Source organism: Mytilus trossulus, chromosome 1 (genome assembly GCF_036588685.1).
Source record: "Mytilus trossulus isolate FHL-02 chromosome 1, PNRI_Mtr1.1.1.hap1, whole genome shotgun sequence".
Taxonomy (NCBI): Eukaryota; Metazoa; Mollusca; class Bivalvia; order Mytilida; family Mytilidae; genus Mytilus; species Mytilus trossulus.
Window position 1 is genome coordinate 72,188,717 of NC_086373.1, and position 24,579 is coordinate 72,213,295.

Consider the following 24,579-nt stretch of genomic DNA (forward strand, 5'->3'; position numbering starts at 1 on the left):
AAGTTTAAACATTTCTTTCATCCCCGGGTGTCAAATGTGAAACTTGATCTGTTCACATTCTAGGGCAACTGAGATCACCCACAGTTTTTATATGGCGCTTGGAGTTGCTCGAGCTTTGGTTTATATATGTTGTGTTTTGCGTACTATTGATTGTCTGATAACTGTTTGTCTTTTTTTCTTTTTTTTTCTTTTTAGTAAAAACGTTGGCAGTTTATTTTCTACTCGTTAGTTTAAATGTCCCTTTGATATCTTTCGCCTATCTTTTTATTTCTCCAACTATAGCAAAACAACATACTAACTTAGTGACACTATTTGCAATTGTGAAATTATGAAATTTAATTTACGGCAACTTGAGAATGATTTGATTTTGAGAGATCACTTAAAACAAGCGCAAGACATTTAAAGCAGTATGACAAATTGATTTTAACAACCCTTCACCAAGACCTGGCTTTGACTTAGATGGTAAAGGCACTGTGCAATTCTTATATACGTTGTATTCTACAAATAATACCAACCAATGTACCTCAGTATAGTAATCGAGTTAGATTGGTTTGTATAGTAAGTGATTTTGTCAATTTTTACATTAAAAGAAAGATTATTCTGTTTTCTATTTTAGTTTTTTCTCGTATTCAAGAACATAGCCCATCATGAAACAATCATTATTTAAGAAAAGAAGACCCGTTTCTTATCGACAAGGTTTACTTTTTCTTATTAGAATTACAAAAAAAATTTGTCCATTATTTTTCTTTAATATTCCGTTGCACTCTGATTAAAAGTACCAATGTGCTAAATTATTTAGAAATTGGAATATATATTATTCAGTATCGTACTAGTCCTGAATACCAAACAGCGTATTTGAGTATTGTTTCAAGTGAGAAAGGCTATGTATAGTGAGCGATTTTGTCAATTTTTATTTAAGAATAAAGTACATTTAAGTTTCTATTTCAATTCCCTGTGTTCTTCATCGGGTTGCCCATATATCATTTTCCCATAACGTTACTTTACGTCATTTTCATTATACAAAACAAAAAGATACAACGAAAATTACCATAGCAGGACACCGTAGAAAGATACACTAGGTGACAAATCTTATTTCACGGCAAGTAAAAAAGAAGCAAATAAAAAAGTATGAAAAAAATGTCCTTTAACACATTTTATTATGTTATTACGTCACAGCTTATCTATAGATTTAAAGCCAATGTCCAGACTATACTGAATCGCATGAATGACATACGCATGAGATGACCTTAACAAATTTATCAAGAATACAGTCTCATCGTGTCACGGTATTGCTAATTTTATTTTTTTATGGGGGGAACGTTAGTTTTCAGCTAACATGTTCATTCCCGGCACATTCTGTATGTGCATACCTATGCAGGTCAAAAGCCTGTAATTCAGTAGTTATCGTTTGTGATGGTTACCTATTTGTTTTGCGTTCCTTTTTTGCACATAAATCAATCCGTTAAATTTCACGTTTGGATTGTTTAACATTTATCATTTTGAGGTCTTTTATAGCTGATTATGCAATATAGGCTTTGTTCATTTTTGAATCGGTACGGTGATTCATAGTTGCAATTTAATGCCTGTGTCAGTTGGTCTCTTGTGTAAGGTTGTCTAATTTGCAATAATACCAAAATCTTCTTGTTTTATATTTATGCTTTAAAATTTTTGATTTCAAATGTATTCCTCTGTTTTTCTTCCATGTAAACACGAGTTATTCATTATAAAACATCCCTTTGTAGATAGAAAGAAAAGATGTTAACTCTTTTTGTTTCCATTTTCCGTTTCCGTGCCGTTTTCCGTTTCGTTTACTGTCTCCACCGTTTGGTAACATCTCATAAAAAAAATTGGTACACACTAAATAAAAAACGAATAAACCCAGAAAACTCGTTTCATCTAAATTGAATTATTTCCCCATAGACTGAGAAAATATATTACAGTTTTTCCATATATATCAAAATTTCAAACACATCAATGATAATAAAATAAACCATAAAGGACCCCATCAGGTATTTAAACAGAATGTAAAATGAAAAGCTTTTGGATTCAAATGAGAATATTTCTAACTTACGGAGTCTTTATTTCGATCAGATTGTATGACCCCTTTCAATCTCAAAGACAGGTTTATTTGAGAAAAACGGAAGGATTAACAGTTCACCATTCCTTATTTTTAATATTCTGCGTTTGCTATTAACACACTGCAATCAATGATAAGTTGCCAATTCACTGATTTCATGACATGTATTTAAAGATAAAAAAACACGATGACATCTTTCTTATAGATTGCTTTTTAAAACGCGTCTTTTTCAACTGATTTTTATAGTTCGTTCTTATGTTGTACTGTTATACCACTGTCCCACGTTAGGGGAGGGATTGGATCCCGCTAACATGTTTAACCCCGTCACATTATTTATGTATGTGCCTGTCCAAAGTCAGAAGCCTGCAATTCAGTGGTTGTCGTTTGTTGATGTGTTACATATATATTTGTTTTTCGTTCATTTTTTAAACCAATAATAAAGGCCGTTAGTTTTCTAGTTTGAATTGATTTACATTGTCATATCGGGGCCTATTATAGCTGACTATACGGTAAGGCTTTGCTCATTGTCGAATGCCGTTCGGTGACTTATAGTTGTTAATGTCTGTGTCATTTTGGTTTCTTGTGGATAGTTGTCTCATTGACAATCATACCACGTCTTTTTTTTTGTATGAAATAGTATGAAACATATACCTGGTAGTTTTATTCAGGTCATGAAACATTAAACTTTTATATTCTATAATGTTCAGTTGCAATTAATGGCATTATGTAACGTCTTTAAAAGCTTTAATTATACATTTTTTTTGAATAACTTTAAAGATTTTCTGGCGGTGGCGCTTTTTCTGCGCAAGTGACCTAAAAGCGACGTCGGCGTTTTAAAGTGTCTTCCACAACCACACATGACACCTTCCACAGGAAAATTATCGGGTAACCACTTTGAGAACGTAACTGTATTTGTTGAAGCAAACATTCCCTTTTTCCTAGTCCTTTTCTTCTTTTTCATAAAAGTATCCTTTAGTATGTTAATAGCCTCCTTCCATACTGCAATTGAAGTTTTTTGTTCATAGATAGATCAATGGTGTGAACTGTTGTTTTTTTTTTTAATTTTGGTTATATTGTGCTATTTCTTATTATAAAAAAAATATCTTATTCTCAGGTCTTGTTCACCATAAGTATAATATGTGAGTCCATTGATAAATTGAATACTCTTTATTTCTACATAGCAAAGCACCATCGTCGACGAACCTAACCATGGTATCAACAGTCGTTATTGATTTTTCCTACTCTATGGAGGAGATTAACATGTATGTCATAATATGGCAAATCTATCCAATTTTGCATTTTTAATGTTTGTTGAAAGGAAGCATATGATGGTACGTTAAGGGTGGACATGCAATGTTTGTGTTTATTTCACGAACGCTAAATGAACACATGTGATCGTTTAAACGATTATTGTTATTTCATAGCATTGTTTTTTTGTAGCTTACTCCTGCTCTGTGACTATCGTAGAATAACAGACCCACTTCGTTTCTTAAAACCAGGTTGTAAAAAAAATAATCTGATTTTTTCAAAACACTCACCAGCCGTAAATATAATAAAGCACGTAATTTTCTATATCAAAATGAAAAGACCTTAACATAAATTACATACTACTCTCGATATTTGCACATTTATTTGAAGATTTAGACCAATTGATATCTACTTTTTTCAAAATCAAAGATGGAGTAGGACACCCTATCTACTATACGAGAATATGACTACTGATAAACCAAGTGAAAAATCATTTCAGCTATAAAAAGATATCAGAGAACAAACTTGCATTGGATAGACATATTTGTGATATTGATAAGTAAAATGTCCCGTATTTAAGTACACTTGTCTTTTTTATAATCATTTGTCATCAGGTAGTAATTTTTTTGTTTATCTATTTAACCTAGGAATCAAACACACATGAAGGCTACAAGAGGGAGATTTAAATGAAACAACGAGTAGATCGACAAGTTCTACTAACTTGATAAGGGGGAAGAAAATAGAGTAGGCTAGTGAGATGTTGTACTGTAAATTTAGAGCTACGCTAAAATTGTTGTTATACTAATAATTTATTAAAGGGAATATCCGCCATAATTATACAATTCTTAATTTGTGAAATGCAATTTCTCAAATGGAAAAATGTAATTTCTTAATTTGTAACATGTATTCTTTCCATCTGTTACATCTTTTTCTACATTTCTTGATGTGTTAAATGTAAATTCTTAAAGTGTTAACACAATTTCTTAATTTGTTTACGTATTTTATTCATTCGTAATATGAATTTCTAAATTTATTAAATTTTTTATGAGGAAGATTTCATATCTTTAATTAGTACATATAATAATTTGGTTTTTTTAACACTTGAGTATAAATGTATTGCTCTAAAGCTGTTAAGGGATGGATCATTTGCTATTCGGAGGGGAGAGAAGGGACAAGAGGACTTGTTTCTGAGCTCTTATTTATTTTTGTAAGAGGACAGATTATTCATTTTCTGCATTATTGAAGCAAGATTTTTTTATTTTCATTAAAGCAAGGGACTGGTTATTCATTTTCACAACTATATTTATGATATTCAAAAAAATACAAATTTTCAAATAAAACATGTATAGTCAAGTCAATATGATTTTTTTTAATCAGAATTAGTCATCATTCTCTGCAGAAATGAATCTTTTATATTCCCAACTGCATATACATGTATTGCATACAAAAATAGTATTAAAGTTTGGTTGTAATTAGCCTCTTTTGAAAGTAATGGCAAACATATTTCGCCGAGAGGAGCGAGGAAAAAAATTGAAGGGTTTTGGAGCCACTGATGGCCACAAAGCTATAGAACAAATGATGCAAAATCATGTTTTCTGTGCGTTCCAAAGACCCTTTCATAATCTGAAAATGCAAATTTTGTTTTAATAATTATTTGACAATATTTTGTTCTCTAAGCAAAATGTATAAATTCAGTGTAAAACTTAAAGTTTCTAGGGACAACATCAAAAGACCAATGTGCATGATAAAGCAAAACAGGAAGGTCTGTTGCTGCTGTTGTTGTTTTTAACTCATGACCAAGTTCCTAACAAAATTACTAGATTACAAAAGGAATACAAAACTAACAGAATACAGAGAATTGATCCCGAAAAAAATAGGGATTTGCCTCAATGTAGTTACGGCCCTGTTAAAATAACAGTGAGGTAAGGTTTCCTGAGACAATATACCTCAAGTTAAATGAAACCAATTTCTAGATATCTTCATTTGTGAAATGTAGTAACTTTGTTTGAGTCACGGGTGAGATCGCGTCTGTATAATTGTTACCGCTGTCAGTCAATAAGAAGTTCTATTTCTTAATAAGGTACAAATCAACATGTTACAAATCAAGAAGTTTGACAAGACTAGAAGTTTTACAAGTCTAGAATGAAAAAGTTTAACAATAATCAACCTGAGGACGCTGTGGAGTCATGTCAACTCGTACCTTCACAAACTGGTACCCAATAGTTACACATGCGTATTTCTACCAACTCGCACACAATATTTTTTGATTTGTATCCATTAGTTTGTTAAATTCTTTTCTTGAATATAAAAATACACATAACTTTAAGTGCAACTGCATTTATTGGTAATCTGCTGCAATTGGTTTTCAAATAAGAATCGTCTAAAGTTTACAAGTTCAAGTGTCTTAAACAATCAGCTCTATATACCGGACACTGTATAAGACGAATCTTGAGTAAACAGAACGTACTAGCTCGTCGTCAACACATTTTGACACGACCCTAAAAGGTACATGCTTCACCAACTTAATTCTTGAAGATAGCAGGTGGTGCAAATGTACTGTCTAAACAAAAATCGACCAGTAATAGAACGGTAAATAACAAATAAAAATTGTATATTGATAGATTTAGCTTAATTTCTTATATAATTGTGGGCTGACAAAACAAATGCTGTCTCCGGTTTTTATTGACATCTTTTTTGGACATCATATATAAATATTTGATGAAACAGTGTTAACTAACATAGATATTTTAAACCTACTGGACGATTGTATTTATTTTAATATATTTAATTCTTTTTTTGACTTTATCGCTTCATAAATTTATGGGTTGTCAATTTCCCTATCGAAGATCTACGGTTTTCTCCTGCCACTCCGTCTTCCTCCACTAAAAAAACTACCCGACACGAAATAGCCAAACAGCGGCGCTTAGAAGTGGCATTAAAACACTAACAACCAATCAATCGATGTTAACGATACAAAAGGCTTTTATACAAAAACTAAATAGAAAAATCGCCGTGAACACGTGTTTAACACAAAGATCAGTGGAAAAAGATTCATAGGATGTTTTCTCTTATCTTTTTGAAGTACAAGCATTAAACATACATGTAGTCCAAACGTTTTAAACAGTTATTTATATATTATAACAAATACGAGCCATGGTTTAAATTTTGAAAAAAAATATATATATATTTTGCCCTGTTTTTCACCCAATCTTAGTTTTTAGAAAGTCAATTAGGAAAACTCAATGGAATGTGGTGTTCAAAGTGCAGTACTGATTCTAGAATCTGGATTTTCATACACTCGTCTATATTTATTTTTTCTTATAACAACCCGATTCTCATCTATTTTCGTATGTTCGTGCCTTGTGTCCACTAATTAGGTGTCCCAGGAACCTCCCACTCCTTCCGCCAAATTGACTCATGATCACTGATTAGAATATACGTTTTAATCAGAAATATCTCAGTTAATCATTCGCCTATAGAAGAAAGTGATTATACGAAATTGTTTGACCGATAATTTGTTTTGTATACATGTCCCCTAATTATAAACCAGTACAATGGGTAACTTTCTATAATTCTAATTTCAAAATCAATTGCATCAGATTACAAATCGATGCAGTTGCATTTGATTGGTTTTTGTTTTATATTATAGAAAAGAATATAACAACTTTTAAATCAATGGATATAAACTGTAATAAATTGGATGCGAGTTGGTAGAAATAAGAGTTGTTAAATATTGAGCACGAGTTTGCGAAGGTACGAGTTGACATGGCTCCACAGCGACCTCGTGTGTAATATTGTGAAACTATTTCATTCTAGTCTTGTAAACTCACACTTCTTAATTTGTAACATGTTGCTTTGGAACTTGTATTTTTTTTTTCTTTAAAAACGGAACTTCTCTAGGCTGGCAGCGGTAACAATTATACAGAGGCGATCTCATCAAACGTGACTCATACAAAGTTCACAAATTAAAAAGTTTAAAAATTCATGTAACGAATGACGAAAATACCTGAACAAATTAAATTGTGTTTACACATTAAGAATTTACATTTCGCAAATTAAGAAATGTAGAAATTCATGTAATGGATTGAAAAAATACATGTTACAAATTAAGAAATGACATTTTACAAATTAACCTTCCATAATAATTGTTCCCATCTTATCTAATTCATTTGTATTCTTGATCAATCAATATTGAGTATAGACACACAGTGTAATACTTATAGATAAATGATCAGTTAAGTTTTCAAGCGTTAACATGGTTAACTGGTCAATTCAGTTATTATTTTAGTATTTTCAATAAAAAAAAATATAGACATACGGTGTTTATGTTTCAATATCATTTAACTTCTAAAACAATACCTGGTTGACCTGGACTGTTTACCTCATCCGCTACTGCGAGCTAAAAAAAAAAGAACGATGAACCGAACTTATTTTCTATCAGGAAACTGTAAACACCCAATAATGTTTGTTTGAAGTGCAATAAAAAAAATAACAAACACAGATAAAAAAAAAACAGATTTAAAGACTATCCATTTGAGTAAACTTGGTCACCAGAAATTGATTCCGAATACGGTACATAAAATTGTAAATAGTCGTTCAGAACCGATCACAATGACTTTTTCGTAGTTTGGATAGCTATTTGTACTTATTACAAGCTCATATTGGTCATCTGTTTTAAACAAAAAAGCTAGATTTACCCCAATTTTTTCCTTATTACAAAATATATTTCAATATCTGTCAATGTGGAAATGTTGCTATTTATTAGGTCAATTGTGATTAATATTAAATACATGCATTTATTTCGATTTTTTTAAAATACGTAGTTTCAAATTAAAAACAAAACAGATCAAGCGACATATAGAATAACTAGAGGCTCTAAAGAGCCTGTGTCGCTCACCTTGGTATATGTGAATATTAAACAAAGGACGCAGATGGATTCATCACAAAATTGTGTTTTGATGATGGTGAAGTATTTGTACATCTTACTTTACTGAACATTCTAGCTGCTTACAATTATCTCTATCTATAATGAACTTGGCCTAGTAGTTTCTGTGGAAAATTGTTAAAAATTGACTGCAAAGGAAAATTACTCCTCAGGGGGTCAATTGACCATTTCATTCACGTTGACCTGTTTGTAAATCTTACTTTGCTGAACATAATTGCTGTTTACAGTTTATTATAAGATTCAAAATAATGTAATAATAATATTCTGATTAATCTGAAAATATCAGGGCAGATAGTTCTTGACCTTTTTGTAATTTATATTTCTTTTCATTGGGGAGAATTGCAAAGTTTTTTATATTATTCATTCAGTTTTGGGTTTTTTGATTTGATATAAAGAAAAACACTCAATTATGCATACTTCACTTCAAAATCAACCATCTTACATCGAAAAAGATAACTTTTCTGCAAAAAAAGGGTCCATAATCTGTTTTGCCTAGCTCCGCTCAGCAACTTCTGCATGAACCTCATCATAAGTCATCAGGGGTCTGTTGTTCAACTTGTGATTAAACTAATCATATGATTAATTTTAATCAGTCGTTAAAAGTTAATCGGATGATTAGTAAATGCAATGATTAAATTTCGTTGTTCAACTTATTTTAATCATTGTATTTACTAATCATGCGATTAATTTTTAATCATATGATTAAGTTTGGGTAGTTAGCAAGTGTTTCCCACAATGCATTGTAAATCAGGGCCTCTTTAACTTCCCTGTTTGCATTAAATCATAACATTCTTCTTTTAAACAGTTTTTTGGTACCAATAATTATTGAATAAATATCTTATAACATGTTCATATTTTTTATGGAATCATATTCGTATTTTAGTTTTGTTTCCAGTTTATAATGAAATGTTCTTAAATGGAACAATAGTTTCAGTGAAAAGTCAAGTAATGGCCTGAGAATCTGCAGCATTGCCAATTTGTTTGGTCCCTGTTTACCATGAAATGGTTATGGGTACATTTTGTAATAATCAAAATTTGCATTTCACTTGAAATATATTTATCATGCAACATTTGGTTGTTCTGTAAACTCAGAAAGATCCAGAAATAATGTCAGTGATCTGAATTGTCTTCGGTCCTCATCCGGTTCATGGCCGTGATTTTCATAATTTTACCCCCGTTTTCCACATATCCAGATCATAATGATTTCTTTAAAAATCCTGTCAGTTATGTTGTTGATTTAGTACAACCTTCTTCATATGCTAAATGACGAAATAACACCCCCATTGACGGGTTGATGAAGAGTGCTTTCTTTCACGTCCGCATTTCATCAAGTATGGCAAGCCAAGTTAACATGTAAGATACTTTTTACGGATGGTGTAGATCGCAGATTGTAATTCCTACGGCACAAGGAGTTACAGAGGGACAATTATAAAATATGCAATTGTATAAGTGTAATGGCATAATGCACAGTCCGTCAAAGTTGTAATTCTATCAGTCAAGGTATCTGAGTTTTCAATATTTTTTTAAAATTGAAATAGCAACTTTTTCGTGACATTATTTGACAATACGCTGTCACAAAAAAATCCCGATAGAAATAATAATAAAGATCAATGAAAGCAATCCGACAGAAGGATATATTTTGGGTATATCCGATAATCATGTGGGATAGGGTGCATACTAGTAAATATAAAGACAAGAAGATATACATATATGTAGTATGAATGTCAGCGAGACAACTCCCTTTCGGAGACAAAATGGTGCAGAAGTTAACGAATTATAGGTCACCGTACGTCATCCAACAACGAGAAAAACTCATAACGTTGAATAAGCTATAAATTTTAAAGGCCTAGATATGACAAATCGCGGTAAAACAATTACAGGCACATGCAAATAGCCGATTGTATACAAGTAGCAGATGCTTATTTGGTCCCTTTTGTGTGGTCTCTTTTACAATTGGATGATATTGTGCAACTAACCAACAAAGATGGCTGCCTACTATAAATAAAATAACTATGGATTATGTTTATGTTTCTTTTTTTTTGGCAAAAATTACTGTGACAGCTTCTTGTTTGAAATACATTCTTTTAATTGATGTTTGATACATGTATGCATGAAGTGTTTGCAAGTAGACGTTCAGTTTATTCTTATCTACCCTAAAATAACAATATATTCTTTAAAACCTGTCAGAAGTTATAAACACCTCTCCAATATATTTATTAAACGCGTTTCAGCAGAAAAATACGAAAATGTGACAAGGCAAATAATTAATATCAAACACATGAGATCACACAATAATATTTCATAGTTTGCTTGTCTTAGACTGATCATCAAGTTGATAAAATTGAGAATGGAAATGGGGAATATGTCAAAGAATCATCAACCGGACCAAAGAACATAAAACAGCCGAAGGCCACCAACACCGTGTCTTCAACGCAGCGAGAAAATCCAGCACCCAGAGGCGGGGTTAAGCTGACCCCTAAATAAAATTGTGTACTAGTCCAGTGAAAATGGACGTCACACTTAACTCCAAAACATATTAAAAATGATCTAAAGATTAATCTAGACAAAGTGTTGCCCCCCCCCCCACACACACACACACTCCATTCTGAGGTAACTGTATCAACTGTATCATAACAAAGTAAATATGAGACTTTATTTGAGATATTGTTGTGCCCCCGCAGATGTAAATTTAATTTTAAATCAAAACACCTTAAAAATTGTATAAGAAAAAACATAAATCGTAATTTCCTGTCGATATGCACGTCTACATAGTATGTCCTTATAATCTAAAAGGTTTTATGAAATTCTGTTGTTGGTGACAAACTGTTGCAGTAGTACATTGAGGCAAATAAGTTCAAAGGGGCGTAACTCCTAGAAAATAACCTGAAACATAGTTTCACATCTATACATAGTATGTTCTTATTGTCTACTATTCCACATGCACATCTTCAGTATATATGTTAAAATAGTCATAAAACTGAAGACTTCCTATCATTCAAACTGTGGGAGGAGTTATCCATCAGGAAATGATATGCATTTTTTATTTAAGCATATACTCCAATAATGACAAGTTCAACTATCTCCCAAAAGAGCAAATATTAATAAAAATCAAAGCCCTGACCACATGCACACCTAGGATATATGTACAAATAGACAGTTAAGTTAAAACTTCCTAGATTTCAAACTGTATGAGGAGTTATGTGGAATAAGTATATACCATAATGGGACGGAAAGACGGACGGATGGAAAAATTAACGGACAGGGGAGCCCCAACCCCATATAAAACATTCAATATTAACAAAGGCCAGAGGCTCCTGACTTGAGACAGGCGCATAAATGCGTGGGTTAAATAAGTTTTGAGAAATCTCAACCCTCCACCTTTACCTCTAGCCAATGTAGAATAAAGAACAACATAAATTACGCATAGTAAAACTCAGCTAACAGAAGTCTTAGTCCGAAGTCAGATAAGGTAACAAAAAAAACTAAACAAAATGACTGTCACAATGATATGCCAGGGGCACCCTCTCCGTGTTCAAAATATACATGAAGTATAAGTCACTGTACCTTGTCTGCCCTAGGAATTTTAACCACGAGTTTTTTTATCCGCTACATGTCAAGAAATCTTTGCTCAAATAGCCGATGAACCCCTATTGCACCCATTAGAAGATAAACATTTGATTCCATTAAATGAAATTAATTTATGACCTAAATGTACGTGTCGCTAAGAACACGATCATAATATAACAAATGGTGAATATATAAAATTCTCCATGTAATTTTCTCTTTTGGATTTTTGCATGCCCTTTATTGTTAATATTGACGCAATTTATACTTTATCATGTCTTACTCGTACTATTAAACCGGAGAAGCATATACATGATATAGTTGAGTGTTAAATAAATCAAACATAATATTATGCTTTGTAATGATCCATTTGAATGACCATGATAAGGCAGCAACCATTTGATTTTCTAGGGAGGGCTATGGGTTTTTTTTTGAAAAAAAAAGTTTGTTTCCAGGTTTTGGTGAAAAAATAATTTGTTTTGGACCCTCAGCTGTCACTATATGTAATGCTAAAATTGAAAGAAAAAAAATGTTTTCGGTTTGTCGCTAAAAAAGTAGATTGTTCTTCGCCAAAAGCAAAAAAAAAAGTTTGCACAGAAAAAATCCATAGCCCCCCCCCCCCCCCCCCCACCCCCCCCACAGAAAATCAAATGGTTGCTGCCTAACAGGTGCGTGCATTTTTATATTACACGTCAGTTGAGAAATATGAGACATATCATCATTGACTCATTCTTTTTTTTACTAAATCAATAACATAAAACACTTGCAGTAGAACATTTTCATAATAAATAATTTGAGTGGAGGTTCAGGAGGAGGTACCCCTTTTTATTTTACAATCACAGCCTTTGAAAGGAGACACATGTAGTTGGAACAACCCTTTTAACTTAGGCACTATTGGACCCCTCCCCCTTTCCCCCAAATGGCTGGATCCGTCCATGATTTGGGTCCTCGATTTTAATAATAAATTGGAAATAAATAATGTTTAAAAACTCTCGTGTAAAGATAAAACCCGTAAGGTCCGAGCTATCTGAAGGACGAATTGACCCGTTAGAATTTACCTGCGTAAACTGGTAGGTCAAGGGCGCTGCCAGAGAATGTGCTATTATTTGAACTTTGAAAAATGGGAAAATTAGCAAAGACTTGCTTCCAAAATCGCCTATGGCCTGTACATTAATGCTATGGTAACATTTATTATTTATAAAGCTATTTTGCGAAATACTTTATTGAATGATTCCGCACAATAATGTGGCCGTCGTTGCATATCAACACCGTCACTGAGCGGTAAAATACAAACGGAAATCTGCCGAAATGTGCAGTTTTATTCTGTTATCAAATGACCAATTAATGATTGCTTCCGATCCTTCGCCCCATCTTGTCACATCTCTTTTCAATTTATGTGTCAACTCAACTGCTAGCAAATTTATTGTGTTTCTTTCAAATATTAAAGCTCTTTCATTGCTGAAATCACTTTCCAGGAGCTTAATATATCTTAAACATCTCATATTTCGAGGATAAGCTTATTTTTGCATTGGTACTGCAGCCATCTTGGATGCTTTAATCATATGATTAAAATTTGATACACCTCAAAGAGGTGGATTAAGTTTAACGACAGATTTAGCCTTTTTAACGCAGCGTTAAAATTAACGACAAGTTGAACAACACACTTATCATATGATTAAATTTAATCGAATGATTAACAAATTTTAACGACGCGTAAGCACTAACGACAAGTTGAACAACAGAACCCTGGTTTCAAAAGGGATACATTTAATATTGGCTAACGAAGGGCTGAATTATTAAACAAATGTAGCTTAAAATAATAGTTTTTTGCTATATCACAACACATAAGGCAGATACAACCACACACGCTTACTGAAGATCGCACAGGTGATATCAGAACAGATGTAGAAGTTTTAGTTTGTGCCAGTTACATGACAATGTTGATTAGCGTATTTACAATTAATTGGGGTAATATATTTTGCCGATTTTTTCTAGCCCTCGAATCATTTGAATTGGATTTTATGTGAATCATTTTGAAATTGTGTGTATTTCTGAAATGGTAATAATTATGTACATTCTGTTACATATATGTGTTAATAATGCTACTAGATGGATTTCCAAAGTATTTTAAAACTCAAGAGGACTAAGGTTAGGGTAGTCCTTAACAGCTCTAGTTCTTATTATATCTGCGGAAATCACGGCTTATTACTTTAAATTAAAAAAGATATCAAGGGGTAGTAGTTAAATTAGATAAACAAAATCAAAATTTGAATTTTCAAATTAGCTGATTTTAGGGATTTTATTTTTCAGTCATAGAAGAAAATTTCAAAAAAAGTTGCAATGAACCAAATAACATTTTTGTTAATTTACAAAAAAAAAAAGAGGACGTATATTGGTAAGGAATCTAATCATATATGTCGCAGGTTATAAATCGCAATGACGAAACTAAGTCTTGGGGAATGAATGTATATCAATCAAAGCTGTTCAAAAGACGATGATGAAGTCTGAAAGTTCAATGAAAATTATTTCAAAAATTTATAGATATAAATTGTTTGGAAGACTAAAACAATTGAAACTTCAAATTGTTTACCATCATATAAATCAATATGAAAAGATACAATTGAACCCTGAATTGGTGATAGCAGAGGGATACTAATTTTACAAATCAATGGACACTTAAGTCACTGGTGGTAAGCGGATGGTCGTAACTAAAAGTTACGACCATCCGGAGATGGGAGACAACTCTAGGGATAAGTTTTTCTTTTCCGAATTTCGTGCACTAAAAGGTTCATTTGAACCAAACCGCTTGTCTTGTACATACTTTTCGGCAGTCCGGTGATATTAAAACCAAATTTGATGCATTAAAACATTCCAATTTTCGTAAAATAGTCATTCAAAAATTCAAGCATGATGGTCGTAACTAAAAAAACTAAAATATTGAGGATGGTCGTAACGTAAATTTGTGATGGTCGTAACTCTGTTTTGAATAAGACCGAATAAGGCAAATCAAGAGTTTTAAAAGTGTCTTTTATTATATGCATATTATATTCCATTCTCAATTTCATTAGTATTTTATATGATGTATTTCTGAAGATTTGTTTTCATTAAACATGTAAAATAAAGCAATTTCAATGCGTGTAACACCTTTTAATTCAATTTTTTTTAACGTTTTCAAATATTAGTTTTGGGGGAATTTTGATTAAAGTTCGATTTAAAATTCCAAAGTTTTCAAATGTCTTGAACCGAACCAGTCAAGAGTTCTAAACGTGTCTTTTGTTATATGAATATATCATATATCATAATATCATAAGTACGTCTGAGTCAGTGACAACCCTACAACAGATGTATCCATCGGATCGCCATCAATGATGGTGATTCATGGCTGTGTATATAATGTATATACAACTCGTCTAAACATCAACCCAACAATGTTAGATCTGTAAATTTGCTTTCGCAAATTTTTGGTTCTTCCCTCGCCGGGATTCGAACCCATGCTACTGTGATATCGTGACACCAAATCGCCTGCACTGCAGTACATCTTCATGCCTTATATATCATGTACTGTAGTACGCCGCTAGATTAAAACTGACGTGGAAAGGTAATACATGCCCACCGAAAGCTCTTTATTTTGAGAGCCCAAGTGGTCGTGTGGTCTAGCGGGACGGCTGCAGTGCAGGCGATTTGGTGTCACGATATCACAGTAGCATGGGTTCGAATCCCGGCGAGGGAAGAACCTAAAATTTGCGAAAGCAAATTTACAGATCTAACATTATTGGGTTGTTGTTTAGACGAGTCATATATCATATTATATACTGTAAACCAACTTATTTTCGCGAGCGATTTATTTTCGCGACTTTCGCGAGTAGAAAAAAAACGCGAATATAAATCGTCGCGAATATGTAAACCTTCGATCTTTTCTTATTAAACTGTATCAAGTAAATCAGAAAATCGCGAAATTAAATAGCTGCGAAGTGGTCAAGAAAGGGTAAAACGCGAAATAAAGTATCCGCGAAAATAAGTTGGTTTACAGTATTTGTGAAGTTGTTTTCACCAAATAATAAAAACTAAATGGAGAGAGGGATACCTGTAAAGAAGAAAATTGGAACGAATCGAACCAATACAAAATGAAATGAACAGTCATATATTCTGAAAATATAATGTATAAAATTAACAAAGAGGCAAATAGTTGAATTAATGTAAGCGGTTAACAATGTAAATATCTCAAAAGTGGAGAATTCATTTTAAAAAAAAGAAACACAGCTCTGGTTTTGATAATTCTTAGTTAGAAATAAAATGCACGAAATGTATCAAATAATTGTTTTAATTACAAAATAAATGAGTTTAAGAAAAGGCATTTTTATCAAATTGGACATCACATGAAATAACAGTATCCTGATTTTTTTCTCTGGAATTCGCATCGATTGAATACATAAACTTTTTGAGGATGTAACTTCTAGTTGATTTTTTTAAAAATCTTCAATTTCAGAATGATACATTAAGTCAAAAGAGCATTAATAAGGAGTCAAAATAAGCTTAAAATATTGATAGGTTATGAAGGTCGTTATCGAGACTAGATCATACCCGCGAATTCGCAGGTCCGTACCTGAGTTATTTAGAACATACGCTTTATTTTTAGCCTGGATGCTTAAACGTCATATTGTTGTTTGGTGAAATCAAGCTGATAATCAGGTGCACAGTAATGTGTAATGACGAAGTCCATGAGTAGCTTGTAGCCATACATACAATGTAAACATAATTTACACATGATGTTCAATCTGCATACCGGTATTTGTATGTAATAGTTGCCATTTAGTTTGACCTTAGTCCTTGTAAAACTATCCTGGCTACAAGCTTAAGCCTGGCTACAAACTAGTATTTTATTTTACTCTTAAATTCAGTGCATGTAGCAGTGTAAAATATATATCAACAATATTCCTATCCTGTAATCGATAAAAAACGACAACACGTAATAAAATCCAGGGTTGAGCTCAAAACCGTAGCCGCTACATTACCGCTATCAATATATATGTAACAACTAGTCAATAGCTACATGCTCAATCGTCAAAATCTACTTAGTACTACGTAGCAGCTACGATATTGAACTCAATCCCGACTCAGAAGTGCATTTGTGGATTCTATTTCCTCATGAACGACCATAGGACGAATATTTGGAGGCCAATAGTTTTTAAGACCATAACAATTTAAAGTAAAGGAGTAAACAAAGATTCAATGACTCAAAGACATATAAGAACTGCAATAGATGGTTAAAAGATGATTGTTCAGAATTGTACGTTTAATAATTTCATCTGCCGACATGATTGCAGATAAAAAAAAAAGTCGTAAATAAAAAAACACTAAAAACAAATATAAGGGAATACACGTGCTTTGATAATTTCATGCCTTAACGTACAGTAAAAAATATATTAATTCTCAACCCTAACATACGTTTTGGCTTATTGCGAGTTGATTAGTTTTCACTGTTGCTCCTAAATGATGAGCGTTTGTAATCCATCAGAAATGTGGTTGTTTAATAATTCGCTAGCTTAATTTCTGCATATCATTTCAAGAGTAACAAATAATATTGTTTGTAGCAAATCATATATGACATATGAGTCTATAACCTTTACAATTAAATACATTAATAAAAGTTTGTCTAAATACTCGAGTTACGGTCATCTTTCAAAGTTACGACCATCTTGTATCGGCTACGACCATCATCCAAAATACTATAGTTGAAGTTACGACCATCACAATGTAAAGTTACGACCATCATGCTTGAATTTTTGAATGACTATTTTACGAAAATTGGAATGTTTCAATGCATCAAATTTGGTTTTAATATCACCGGACTGCCGAATAGTATGTACAAGACAATCGGTTTGGTTCAAATGAACCTTTTAGTGCACGAAAATCGGAAAAGAAAAACGTTTCCATAGAGTTGTCTCCCATCTCCGGATGGTCGTAACTTTTAGTTACGACCATCCGCTTACCACCAGTGTTAAGTGTAAGTTACTAAGATAACACTCCTTTTAAAAGACAACTCAAAGATACTTTCAAATACACAACTGTTTATATTGAAAATGACCTTCCATGACAATAAAGAACGGGCAAGTACAATTACCGAACACTTCTCCGTGCTAGGGGAAAGATTTTAAAACAATGGGAGGACAAATACAAAGTTTTTAAAGCTATAGATCAGGTGTTTTATTCAATAAAAGTGAAATCCCAGGTAAACTCAACCCATAACACATACCTGATCATTCAATGTTATGCTGTGAATAAAATTAAAACTATTTGTTTCTCAAATAGTGTAAATAAAGCTAATAAATGTAGCGTCAATAGTAAAATTCAAATCAGACAAGATCAGTATTATATTGAGTGAAAAATATTTTAAATGATTGGGTGTTAAATAAGGCCTTTGAAAATAAGGCCTTTGAAAATAGTGGAATAGATTACTTTTGGAGTGTCAAAAATGGTTCGAGTTACTTGATAAATTGCATGCTAATAATTGGTGCTTTTGATTTTATTTTGCAAAAAGATATGTTATTTCTATGTGACGTCAACAGGCATGATCGCCTTTTTTCATGTCGTCACAGTAGGAAATTCAGAGGAAAGCAAGACAGTTCGACGTCATAATCGGATTTTAACGAATGAAGAACTGAGATCAAATACACGTTGATTATTTTTTTGTATTCAATGGGTGCAGAAAGGGATACATTGACGAAGAATTAGAGAAACAGTTTTGTTAGTACTAAGCGTCATAAAGAGACCTCATTTTCAAGAATCATCATAGTATGTATAAAGATATGTCTTGTCCACTAAACGACAACATTTGTTCAAGCAACAATTATAATTGCAAAGAATTAATTGTAAAAGCTCAAATGCTGAATGCAGACACTTCGTTTTTATACCAATTTTATAGTCACGAAAATAAATGACTAGTGAACTAACCAAGGAAAACAATACTTATTTATAAAAGTGATACAAATTATGGTGTTTCTTAATACTATTTTGTAATAAAGTACAGTAAAGAAATATTAGTAATAAGTAATATCAGTGGTACTTTACACTTGTAATAACATCGAGAACGGAAAAGGGAAATGTATCAAACAGACAATAACCTGACCACAACAAAGAGTGCAAATATACGTTAAAACTAACTCCAAAACATAAATAAACAAAAATCAAAAACATCCTACAAGACTGAAAACGTTAAGGGCCTCCGTACTTGAGACAGACACTCACAGACGGTGGGGACAAACATGTTTTGTAAGATCTCATCCCTCCTTTATACATGTAGCCAATGCAAAAATAGGGAATGAGACGATGACCTGATCACAAGACAGAGTGCAAATATACGTCTCACTTAACTCCAAAACATAAATAAACTAAAATCAAAAACATCCTACAAGACTGAGAAAGGACAGGGGCTCCTCAATTGAGACATACTCGCACATACGATGGGGACAAACATGTTTCGTAAGATCTCATCCCTCCCCTATACATCTAGCCATTGTAAAAAAAAAACACACAACACAAACCAAAACTTAATTCAGAAAGAGTCCAAGTTCAATGTCAGAAATGTTACAAAATGATACATAAATCAACAAAGGACAGATAGCAGTCACTAAGATGCCTGATTCAGACCTCAATTAAACTAATTAAGAATTATGACTTCATCATATGATAATCAAGTACCATCCCTCTCGTTATGGATTAGAGTATCATACCATCATAAATTGGATGATAAGAATTTAACTCGTTTCATTCCGACAACTGATTTTTTTTACATGCAAAGACCATATTAATGAATCAAAACCATCTCTCTAAGCAAGTATCAAAGCATGTATTTAACCATACTGATTTAAAACGATCTGTATGAAATAATATATGTATGTTACTAAGTAGGGAACACATATGTGGTACCTCATGCTCTGTATTTGCTCCTACTAATTCGTCTCCATCTTCAACATCATGTTGGCTTAGTATAGCCTTGTTCTTTCCATAATCTAGTATGTCTTCGTTTTTCCTATCTGAACCAACCCGTTGGATTTGCTTCCAAAAAAAAGGAAAACATATAGTAACAATTTCAAAACATACTCGAATAAATATCATGAATATCAATTTCAATTACAATTGGCTTAGTATAGATATAAGAAATCAAAATAAATATGTATTTTCGGTTGAACTAATTTATGATGAAGGCTATTGCCAGAGTTAACAGGATCGAGACCTTTTTTGGAAAAGGCAAGTGTAAGAAACGAGCTGTTCTCTCTCTTTCCTCCAATGCGAACTGATTTGAAATGTCTGTGACTAGCAATATCCAAAATGATAGCTGTAAAATTGTATTGGTTTGAATGAGGGTTTGTATCAGTGGTTTCAAAACAGATTTTAATTATCTAAGGGGTAATAAATATAGCTTTATGCAAAAGTTATGAATGTCTCATGGTTTTTGTGTAAATGAAAAATTGAATGTGCCTATAAAAGAATTATCATGGAGTACAGTTGATAATGTTCATTACATTAGTCGAGCTATATAGGAAGAAATAAGATACTGTAACCATTATTTTTGTCAGTGCAATCATATGAAGTCGCAATTACCAATTAACGATCCCAATGATCTTCTTTTGCCTACGGAGAGGCATTGCAAGAAGGGGATTGTTAGTCCTAAGGTATATTTTCATATACTTCACGCCTGTACATTCTACAATCTTTTTTTGTATTTATATAGAAATAAAATTGAGGACAGTTGACATTCTGTTTCAGTTATACTCCTTCTGAATGAATAAGTACAAAACATAAGGAGATGAGGTGTGATAAACAACGATATAACTTTCTACAGAAATTCAAATGAAGTGGATATAAGCAATTAGAGTACGTACTTCAACAGCTTACAAACAAATCCCACATGTCAGCTGTAAAAGACTTTGACAAGAAAAATATGATAAAACTGAATTCAGAAACCTCTAACGAATAACAAAACAACTCACAATTAACAGACAGACATAAACAAACGACAACCACTGAATTCCTTGCTCCTGCGTTGAGACTGGAGCATAAATAATGTGACAGGGTTTAACATGTTTCTGAATGCTGAATCATCTCCTTAACCTGGGGCAGTTAAGAACAAACTATGATCAATGAGGACAGCACATGCTACAAAATGTACATGTATATCTGAAACTGTAGCATTTTCTCCAGACTTAACGTTCCGGAAAACAAATCAACTAAATAGCGGGGCTGTTAAAATCAATATACCTTACTTTAAATACATACCTTATTAACTACAAATTTATGATCCTATTGTTCTAGTTAGGTCATTAGAAAACTGAAATCAGGCAATCTACTTATTCACGGAGGGAACACACATATAAAGATTGCCAGTCTAACATTTTTATAAGGATTATTACAGGACAATGGTTGACCTCCATCCATGTTTATTGATTATACATCTCCAATAAAAACCACAGACGTATTGAATAGTTGTTGGACAACAACCATTCTTATGTGCGGCTCCAAACTATCTTTTTCCAATTCAAACATTGACCAAATACGAAGACTCATTAAACATGAAACATTAGACCTATTCAAAAGCACATCAATGTTTCATTTCTGAAAATCAAACTACCCTTCTTCTTTTTTATCTATTTAATAAGTATAGTCTGTAGAATAAAAATTAACAAAAATACTTTTCATTTTTTGTGACATAATGGACATGATGAGATCAAACTACCCTACTACTTCGGTTTTTTATCTATTTAATAAGTATAGTCTGTAGAATAAAAATTAACAAAAATACTTTTCATCTTTTGTGACATAATGGACATGATGAGATCTGCTGATTTTAATCACTGTACACTTTTGTGAGACATTTTTACCATTATTTCGCTTTAAAGTCAAAATATGTTTAAAGTGGTCTACTTTTCTACTTGTCATAAATTTAATGACACAAAATCCTACCTGTACAATTTCTTTTGTGTGTACTTGAGTCTTCTCATGATGATATTCTTCCCTACAATGTTAAATGTTTTACTTTGAAAATATATGTGTGTAGCATACTAAATATTTCTCAAAAACGTTTAAACACACGCGTACGTGAATAAATATATAATAAAATTGATAATTTAAATTGGGAATATGTTAAAGATAAAACGACCCGGCTTTAGGATGGGAAACAGCCGATGACCACGAATGAGTCTTTGAATTTGATTTATACCCGCGAGCCCCCTTAATATTGTCAACGCGATGTAAGTTAAACAAAACAGAGATCAACGGATACAATCAAACAATTGTGTTGTTAACATCCAAGTTATCAAAAGTAACGATACCCAAGTTAAAAATAATTTAAAAAAAAGAAGCCCCTGTTAAATATTTCAATACAAACACTTTTTTACAAAGCAAACGCATATGATTAAAAAGCTTGTGACCAAATTGGAAAGTAATAAAATACTGTGTTATTGCACATAGCGGTCATATTATTTTTTGGGGAAATGATGACTAAAGCCGGTACTTCATCTCGCAGCATTCGAATTATTTTTATTAAAACGTTGGTTTGAAAAAATATTACTCTGCTGATATAAGTTCGATATTGGTTCAGTGTATTTAATTTCATAATATATGGAAACTACATTACCATAAATCGTTTCTTTTGTTGACTCGTATGCATAAAAACACACAAACAATAAGATATAACATTAAAATAATCTCACAAGGTTAGTTGTTCAGTTTGCATTTGAGTTGTAGTAAACTCTCCATTAATAAAAACACGAAATGGCACGCATGCGTGCATGTGGTGACTTCTAGTACATTTAATTTAATACCTTTTTTGTTGTGTTAATCACAACTACCTTTGGTTTCTACATTCAATAGAATTAAAAAGCTAAATCTTACAATGTATAACAGGATTTGGATACTCACAGGATTTTAGTATTTTTAGGTCATTTGCATTGCGACAAGTTCAATGGTATATTCATCACTTTGTTAAAAAAAAAATGTGTTTTTAAGTAGTGCTTAAATAATCATAAATGCTAATGTATGGTACGAGAGTACTAAGCCTCGATATACCCTATTGGTGGAGTAGCAAACATAACAACTTTTAATGTATTCAGATATTTAAAACAATGTTATTTGTAGTTAATTTTTATGCATATGGCAAAATTTAGGGGACCTTGCTAATTTGCATAAAGTCCATTTTGCTTTATCATGACGATACCCATCACAAAAGGATTATACATGGCCCTTAAATAAAAGTTCCAATATACCAATTCCAATATCAAATCCACAATTTGTCCGCATATAGGTGAATATATTGTTAATGTTTTTAGGCTTCTGTTCGTGTACAAATGAACATTGTATACTTTGAAATCATTTGGCATTTTTAGTTTGAAAATCGGAAGCGTAACCAGGTGTTTACCGTAATGTCCGCATGTAAGGAAACACCTACGCCTTGTAGGTCGAACTCTAAAGTTAAATAACTTTTTAACTTACCTGCTTTCTTAAAGCCTCAGTCACACCTAACCGAATAGCTCGAACGGACGACTAACGGATGAAAATAAATTTTGTTCGTTGAAAAAACTGTGGGAGCCCGTTGATGTACTGACCAAATAAAACGGACAAGTAACAAATGCATAACAGATATGCAACGGATATGAAACGTACAAGAAACGGAAACGTACCGCACAGAACGGATGTCGAGCGTACATGCGATGGACGAGTAACCCATAAAACGGACACCTTACGGAAGCGTACCGGATAAAACGGATGAACAAGATATACGGCAAAACGTCTAATCGCTTAAATATTCAAAAAGTTTCTGTGTTACTGGTTTTTGTTTGTTCTTCACAATGCCGCCAAAGGGCATTACCTGGCCTGAATAAGAGCTGCTTGATTGTGAAGACGTGCTCTTACTCTAAGATCGATTATGAATAATAAGAATTCATGAACCCTTAGAAATCTGACTTACCAAGAATTGGCATTTCTGACACGATATTTTCAATGAGCATTTTTTTGTTTCAGATCCGTTCATCTTCCGTTTTATCTGTTATACGCCCGGTAGAAGTCCGTTTCACATTCATTCAACATCCGATTTATCCGTTAAACGTCTGGTGAAGTCCAATAAAACGGATGATGAACGGATCTGAAACGGATAAATGACAATTGAAAATTTCGCGTCAGAAATAACAGTTATTGGTTGGTCAGATTTCTTGAGTGTCATTCATTCTTATTTTTTATAATCGATCTTAAAGTAAGTGCATGTTTTCACTTTCAATCAGCTCTTATTCAGGCCAGACACTACTGTTTTGTGGCATTTTGAAGAACAAACCAAATCCAGTTACACAGAAACATTTGAATATTTATGCAATTTACATATGTAGTATTATTGTCGCCTTTATATTTTCTGTATATCTTGTCCATCCGTTTTATACGGTAGGCTTCCGTTGGATGTACGTTCGACACCCGTTCTGTCCGGTACTTTTCCGTTTCTCGTACGTTGCTAATCATGTGTGTGCCCGTTATGCATTCGTTAGGCGTCCGTTTTATTCGGTCAGCACATCAACGAACTCCCAACGGATAACTTTTATTTTCATCCGTTAGGCGTCCGTTCGTGCTATCCGGTCAGCTGTGACCGAGGCATTATTCATCAGTTCGAATTATTCATTAAGGTGTGACTGAGACTTTAGTTTTCGGCCAAATGCTTTTAAAACATGATGATCTTAACCTTTCCAATCCGTAAAAGTCAAATTTT

General features: G+C 32.7%; 1 protein-coding gene across 1 annotated transcript in view; it reads right to left on the minus strand.

The window, feature by feature from the left end:
* Positions 1-1,148: 1,148 nt before the first annotated feature.
* Positions 1,149-24,579, minus strand: part of LOC134684174 (RE1-silencing transcription factor A-like) — a 136,431-nt gene continuing 113,000 nt past the window's right edge. Inside the window, exons 3-6 of the mRNA XM_063543454.1 lie at positions 21,795-21,846; positions 19,761-19,889; positions 7,685-7,724; positions 1,149-3,076 (exon numbers count right to left, since the gene is read on the minus strand). Of these exons, the coding sequence (XP_063399524.1) occupies positions 2,826-3,076; positions 7,685-7,724; positions 19,761-19,889; positions 21,795-21,846 (472 nt within the window). The 3' untranslated portion in view covers positions 1,149-2,825. The remainder of the gene's footprint in view (positions 3,077-7,684; positions 7,725-19,760; positions 19,890-21,794; positions 21,847-24,579) is intronic.